This window comes from Phaethon lepturus, unplaced genomic scaffold (assembly GCF_000687285.1).
Source record: "Phaethon lepturus isolate BGI_N335 unplaced genomic scaffold, ASM68728v1 scaffold3772, whole genome shotgun sequence".
NCBI lineage: Eukaryota > Metazoa > Chordata > Aves > Phaethontiformes > Phaethontidae > Phaethon > Phaethon lepturus.
Window position 1 is genome coordinate 67,916 of NW_010523938.1, and position 8,037 is coordinate 75,952.

The window sequence follows — 8,037 nt, forward strand, 5'->3', positions numbered from 1 at the left end:
TTAAATCAAGGATATGACAAAGCTATGTCAAACAATTTCTTTGGTGTGAATTAAACTTCAATTATGAAGTGTGACACATTTAAGAATTGCCAGTGATGAAAAACGTACATCTACAAAAAAAAAAGGCAACTTCTCCCACCCTTTTTCTCCCCAGCCTGGCTGAACTATTTAGAGAACTTCATTCACATTACAGCAAAAAATTTACACTAAAGAAAGTCAAAACTGAGTGGATTATGTTCTAGGTTTGGAAATGGTGGAGAAAACATAATTGAAAGACAGAATTTTATTAACTCATAATAGAACATGAAGAAACAGACTAAAACTAATAAAATTGCCAATTCTTAGAAAAGAACAAAAGAGGCTGTGACAGAAAAGCTAATGAGATAGATCCGTATAAGCAGTAATTTTTAGACTTTATAATAAAGCTCATCTAAGGATTTAGTGTAAAGAAGAATCATCTCCCACACTCATCTCTGTATTTAACAATATTTTGTTTCTTTTTAGTGCCTCCTCCCTTCCCCCAGTGACCTCAGATACTAAGATAATAGCTAATTTTCTAATGATTTCTCCTTTTAGCTCAATCCAACAATTCAACAGAATGGGAAACACTGAAATAATTAAGTCAGTTGAGATCTTAATTAAGATAAAGATCTCAACGTGCTTCACATACAATCTCACTAAAAAAACAGAAATTTGCATATTCTTCAAACAAATAATTTAAACCAGCATTCTCTTCACAGGATCTCCTTACTAAGAAATGAGCCATTACATAGCTCATTTTTTAAAATAACTTCACAGAACTTTAACAAGAGAATACTGAAATAATTTATAGTCAATACCTCTTAAAAAGTAGCCTCTTTCAGGCATATACAGACATACAGTTAAACACCTGAGTAGTCATATACCGCTCAAGTGGATAGCTGACAGAACTTCTTTCTCCCAGATTAGACACTGGTACAAAGCCATCTATATGTAAGAAGGATTTTACTTTCTAAAGAGTGGAAACGGAAAATCTTGCAGATTATCAAACACAAAGTCTGAAGCAAGACTCTGAATACCTGCATTGTGAAAAGTGTCTACCCATCCCCCATCACCATCATCTTCTTCTATAATTGCTTCCTGCTCATCTGAGTACTCCATCTGCTTACACCTTTTGTAGCACGGCACTGCAAAAAATTGTAAAAGAAAATGAATGCAGCCATTTCTATATGAAACCAGACGGGAGCAAGAAATTACCCTACAAAGCTTTCTGAAATGTGTTAGTCTCTCATATATCCTTATCTAAGGAATCCTAAAGCTATATTCCAAATGCAAAAGCATGAACTTCAAAAACCAGGTTGATATGCTGTACCAGATACTTTATTTCATGTACAATACAACACTTGCAGGGGCCTTAAAAATTAATTCTTCTGTTAACCCATTAGAGCACTTTCATGCAAACTCTTAAGGACTAGCAAAGAATTAACTTCTCATGTCCCCTTAGACTGCCTATGCATTTACTAACAACTGGAGAGAACCTGTTAGTTTTCTTCACATTGCTAAACTTTTAGTCTAAGTACAACTTTGCCTGGATTAGCATCAATTTACCAAACTGATTTGTCTTTAGATTTCTGCTAAAATTTTGCAATAGCTATTTATGCGATATATTAGGTATGCTTAATTATAAATTAACATCTAGAAGTTTAGAAGATGTTAGAATTATGAAGTTATTCTAAATAACGTCACATGCGTTACAGAGCCATTCAAATACAGATCTATACAAAGTTTTCAGAAAATAGTCCAAGAACACAGATCTGATTAAGGCAAAACAGACCTTTTCCAACCATAAACAAGGACTATATAAAAAATGCTCCTTTTCTACTACTGTGGAGAAAAAAAACCCAGCTTGCTGCATGAAGTGCAGAATTTGTAAATTGCTCCTAGACCTTTCAGAAAGGGAGAAGAGGGGCGTAAAAGTCAGTGAAGAGAAGCCTTCTAAAGACTTCCAAAATGAGGTCTGTAGGATTGCTCCCAGCCTCACCAATAGCCCACAACCTTTGGTCAGGTGGTAGGCTAATATGTCACTGTCATCAGGAAATACATTATTTTGAAATGTGATCTAGAAGGATCAGAGCAATGAGGGACCTTGGAAGTGGGGGGAAAAAAGAGAAAGTAGATCACTGGGCCATCCAGCCATCAGGACCATCTCAGGCAAGTCTGTCCAACACTACTGTAAGCATTTTCACATGATAACACACTGCAAAACTCCAAAAGCCAGCAAGTGAAATCCAAGTATAAAATACAACCCATTGCAGGTAAAAAATCTCCTCAGGGTGTTCTTAGTACTGAAGGTTCATCTAATGGCATTATCTTTGACAGAATTTGAAACAAGATCTTTTGAGAAAATTATTTCCCCATAGTTGTACCAATTATTCTTATCCATTACAAATGTAGTCACCACAAGTTTTATATACACATAACCATGAAGCTGATCAAAATTTTATTTAAAATTGTATTTTATATTAATGTTATTGACAGGGATAGTGACATGAATTACATATCTGAACTAGAATTATCAGTGTCACCATGAAAGACATTTCAGGAACACTTCAATAGCCCGAGTTTTCCAAAAGAAAGAGGAAAACTAACATATTTTCCTTTTAGACAGTAAATACGAGTTAAAGGACAGAAGGAAGGAAACACAGGCAAGGAGGTTTATAATGTTTAAACTTCATTTCTACTTCATCAAGGCAAGCTGTATTACTAGTATAAATCCCTGCTAACAACTGGTCTAATGAAAAGATTTTGGATGTGCAGGAGAAGTGTTTTTAATATTGCAAAGCCAAAGTATCCAAACTGCAAGATATTTGCTTCCCCTGTCAATACAGACAATCAGTAGAGCTGACAGTCAACCATGCTATCAATCCTAAGAACACTTATATTTAAACTTCAGCCTTACCATTTTTAGTTACCAAAAACTGTTTGTCTGTTGGCAGATAAGCCTTGACTTTTAGTTCTTCTCCTGAAGCCCTGTAAAATGAAGTGCACCATAAAAGGTTGAGAATTTGATGATAGGCAAACAAAAGAGTCCTTCTATTTCCAACGTATATCAGGAACATTTTATATACTCCTCTTGACCTATTCTCAGAATCTGTTTGCTATGACTTTACTCTTATACAAAGATTTTGACATACATATGGGTCAAAAAGCTTGGCCACCCCTAAACTATGGAGACTTGGATCAAAACTATTTTCTGCTTCACAAACTACTTTTACTTTGAAATGGCCAAGCAAAGACAGGTCAACAGAACAATCTATCTGGTCTACACGAAATTTTCTAGGATCAGCCACAACATAGTCCCAAATGTTTGAAGAAAGCAACTTCAGAAAAAGCAAGAAATAGACCTCTAGAAATATAAAACCTGCCTATTGTCACCAGAGCTCAAGTAATCTTTGCCAAGCTCACATTACTCAAGCACTTGCTTTCACCTTCAGTGTTTTTTGATTTGAAATAAGAGTAATGTTTTAAATAGCCTGTTCCAAACTGCTAAGACATAGACCAGACTCAACATCATGTTTTCTTTGAAGGAGACAGTAAAAAGGCAAGAAACAATGATTCAATCATAATAGTTCCTCCTTCAGCTCTTCATGGCCCAGTACAGAGCAAAGAACCTTGATGATACCAACTGCACAGACAATGCTCATCTAGGCACTAACTGATCAGTTTCATAATGCAAGATACCAGTAAAACACAAGGAAGCACCTTATTTGCACCCTTATTGTACATTACAGATAAGGGATTTCCAAGGGCAAGCACTGCACCAAGTGATCTGATGTGGGACAACTTGAACAAATTTAATTAACAAATGCTTGTCTAAAATATACCAATTACAACTACTCCCTAGGAAATCCAGGCACATGGCCTCTGCTTTTTCAATCTCCTAGACAAGCTCAGGGAGACATGCTCCTACTGCAGCTAAGCACTGAAAGCATTCACAGTATGTACTGGCTTATTTCCTCTAAAGCCTTAAGAAAACAAACAAAAAAATCCCCAAACAAATCCTCATCTCAGCTACTGCTACACAGACAACAAATAAATCCTGTTTGACTTAAAGATAGATTCATCATAAAAACAGCAGTAGTTCTACTACAAAAGTCCATGTACTACCCTAAAATGAGACAACCGTACAGTTGTATCCAATGGAAACACATTAAAGCATAGGTAGTGATGTGAACTTTCTATAATTCTTTTGATTTTACTTACCATTGCCAAGTAGGACAGTGGTGAACTAAGTGATCTCCAGCTGCAACAAACTGTTAAGGCAGGAAAAAAATTACTGTTAAATATAGCATAAGGAAACAATCTCCAATTTTTCTCAATATTAATATTTCGGTTGCACTTTCCTTTGAGAGACTATGTAACTAATAACTGTTTATATCAGCTTGATAAGCCTTCCTTTTAACTCCATTAACTCAGACAAGACTAAATCCACTGTACCTGAAGGAAATGCATACTAAGCACAATAGCAAACCCAGATCAAGTTGAAAAAGCTGTGGTATTACACAAGTCTTCTAACAAGCAAAAAAGTTTTTAGACTCAGTAACATTGTTTACTTTGTGATGATGAAACTGTTTTTATTTGCTACCCTTCAAAGTTTTACAAAGACAATGAAGAGTTTAATGTAAAAAAAAAAAAATCTCTTTCACTGTTCAAAACAATTTTGCAGCAAGAGGAAAAGTGAGACTGACATCAAATCAAATCAGCAAGAGAACTGCAACAGAGGAATAAACAGTAAACATTTTAAGTAATGATCATCACTATGATAGTTCACCACTGACGTTAACTAAACATGGCTAACCCAGTACTTACTATATCGAAAAAATTATGTATAACTTTGTTCTGAAGAAATAGCTTTCAAAAATTTTCACTCCACTTGTTCTTAGCATCAAAAATAAAGGCTTTTATAAAATCACATCAGTATATCAAAGCAATATTGGAAAACTCATGCTAAACTTGTGTACAAACTCAAAATTCACCCAGCAGTCTAACTCACTGGGCTTATTTTTGGGGGAAACATAAATAGGGGAAGGCAAGCCTGCATTTAAGAACAGTGATATGTGTGGCCCCTGTATCAGTTACTTTTGAAAATGAGGCATACATCTATTGCTATAGTTGCTTTCTTGTCTTAAAATGCCAGTTTATAACAACATACTTCCTAGTTGACCAGAAGCTGTTGTAGCATGACACAACAAGCTTGCAGTGTGTCAGCCATTTTCTCACCATGTCCTCCAAAGCGAGGCATTATCAGCGTAGTGGAAAACACCACAACATGCACTGCATATGGATTAACAGATTTAATCTCTGCAAAAGTGCTTTCTTTCACCCATTTTCCAACAAAAGTCTCTAGCAAAAGTGAAATCTTCACTTTTTAAAAAACAGCAATCCTTCCCAATACATACGGAAATTTTAAAACTCATTAACCTCTACATAAAAATAAATAACATGTGAAACTCCAGCATTATTTAAAATTCTCTGTTCAAGGAACTGGAACACTGTTTGTGGCACCAATGTTAAAATATATTATTAAAAATTTAAGAAATGTAGTGTTCTTTCTGGGTCTAACAGACACAAAAACCTAAAACAATACTTGAAATTTCATTTGTATTTTCCTCACATTAGGCAGCATAATTAATCTAGCTTGTTTCACTTTCTATTTCTCAAGCACTAATGCTATCTCATACCTGAATCAATATTGCAAAAGTGGCAAGAGATCAATTTTAGGACAACAACTTATTTCTACTCGTAGAAAGATGATTTTTCAGATTTGCCTGTACTTACATATAAAACTAAAACAGGTGTTATCTTTCTGAGATACTAACTAGTAAGAACTCATGACAGGCAAGAATTTGTTGAAGCTAAATAAAGTACAAAGATATATGAAAAGAGGGAATAGGTGTTGAGTTTGATTAATGAGTCATCTTTAGCCTTATTGCTAATTGATTCATCTTCAGAGACAAGCCACAGGAACCCCACAAAGTCTATAAAATTGTCAGTGTTTTAGACTAAAATACAGTTAAATTTAGATTGCATTACCTAAGAAATCCAAAATCATTCAAAGATAACATCCTAGCATCATTATAGATGACTTGAATTCCTCTTTAGCAATCATTACCATATAAAGAATACGTAAAATCATCAGGGAAGAGGAAAGACTGTCAAAGGGACAATCAGCAGACCCATGCTTTAGTCCCATCTAAATTTAACAAAAAATTGATCTTGCTATATAACAGTTCCCCTTTATTACTGTTTTGAAAGATCCAATTTGTTCATCTATCAGCACCTAACTTTATACACAGAATACATACTATTTGCATTCTCTTATTGATGTTTAAATGCTGCACTGTTTAACATAACATACTGTGGTTCTTGCTATGTTCTACAGAAAGTACCTTTTCTTTCAGTACTACTGCAAAGTTTTCTCCCATAGATCAAGAAGGGATTTTAAGCATTAGTAGAACATTATAGTATATATATTTATATATACTATAGATTATAAATATATTATGTAATATATAATATAGGAACATTTATACACACACATATACATATGGTTATCAGAACAACAGAACACGATGTTGTGCCTGCTTTTCTGAGCAGTACTCTTCTGGACCATAGAAAGCACGAGTGCTTGCTTGCCATGCAACGTAGCAGAAAAATGCTAGGTACCAACATTAAGAAAAATACTTCTGTCCACATTATCTACCTGCATCAGTCACCATTTGTTCCATCTTTTTCCATCTCATCATCACATTTGTGCGTTCTGTCTCATTTTTCTTTCATTCTACCTAACAGTATTAACACTGTTTTCTTATACCTCTGTAAAGACAATGTATTTTCAGAACAGTAGCATGTTAATATGAGGAAAAGCATAACGAGGAAGTCAACATAGCACTGCACAATCACTGTTTTTACTATTCTTGAAAAAATCCTGTTTGTTTCTCTTTGCAGCAGACTCCTTAAAGAACTACAACTGCTTGGCAGCAACCCAAAATACAACCAGCCTGAAGTAGCCTACAAAGAAGAGGAGGGGAAAAAATAATAATAATTGGATACTTGGTGTGGACAAGCATATGTAATGATTTAGCCTCGGAAGGAACCAAAAGTGAGGTAAACAAAGATCTTTTCCAAGATACAAGTTCCCCTTTGAGTTGCTTATGGGAAGGATCTTTGAAATCAATATATTCATATTTTAGTCCTGAACTCCCAAGACAAATGGAGCACAAGCCTCCTTACAAGCTTTTCATGACATAATACAGGAAAAAAGCGTCACACATTCAGATATCAAGGAGGAATTCTGTTGATCTACTTCATCTGTAGAGTAAAAAGGCCATTTAGAACTTCCACTTCATGGAAATTGTTTCAAGAAGCAATAATCAGTTGGCAAAGACAAGAACTGTGAGATGAACATGGTCATTTTGAGTAAAATCTATCACTACTGTCAAAATACTTTTCCAAGTTTCTACATACTTACTTCTTCAGGTGTAATTACTCCAGTTTCTTTAAACTTGGACTCCTGCAATAAAGAAAGTTTAGAAATTTTGAGAACTGATGACAAATCAAAGCACCTCACTTCACTGATAATACAAACATCTGCGCTACTTTTGTCTTGGAACTAACTATCTGAAAATCAGCTTGGAGGCAACCTCTGCCAGGGCTGATAGACAACTTCCATGTCCTAAAATGTAAGGCCCAACAAAATTATTTGTTGCAGAATGTGGGGTATTATGAAAAAAAGATCACATATACAAAGTAATTTTTTTTTGCTACAGCCAATTACACCAATGATGAAGAAAAGATCCCTGGCACTCTGTTACATTTGCCAGTAAGATACAGAAAACCAGCCGGAATCAGCGATTCTCTCAGTGAGGACCTTGGGACTGTTCTAGCCACTGAACAGCACTGCAGTGCATCAACATGAGGCTTTGCAGTTAAGAAAAGTCATAAAATGAATGACCAAACCAACTTTGTGGTAGGAAAAGTTGTGCAGAAAGGTTTAGT

At 35.1% G+C, this 8,037-nt stretch overlaps 1 protein-coding gene across 1 annotated transcript in view; it reads right to left on the bottom strand.

Moving 5' to 3' along the window:
- The window catches only part of ATG3 (autophagy related 3), a gene marked incomplete at its 5' end in the record, with an annotated part of 23,804 nt that extends 16,220 nt beyond the window's left edge, over window positions 1–7,584 (bottom strand). The window contains 4 exons of the mRNA XM_010282263.1: window positions 1,059–1,166; window positions 2,939–3,009; window positions 4,243–4,292; window positions 7,511–7,584. Coding sequence (XP_010280565.1) covers window positions 1,059–1,166; window positions 2,939–3,009; window positions 4,243–4,292; window positions 7,511–7,584 — 303 coding nt within the window. The remainder of the gene's footprint in view (window positions 1–1,058; window positions 1,167–2,938; window positions 3,010–4,242; window positions 4,293–7,510) is intronic.
- Between the last annotated feature and the right edge of the window lie 453 nt (window positions 7,585–8,037).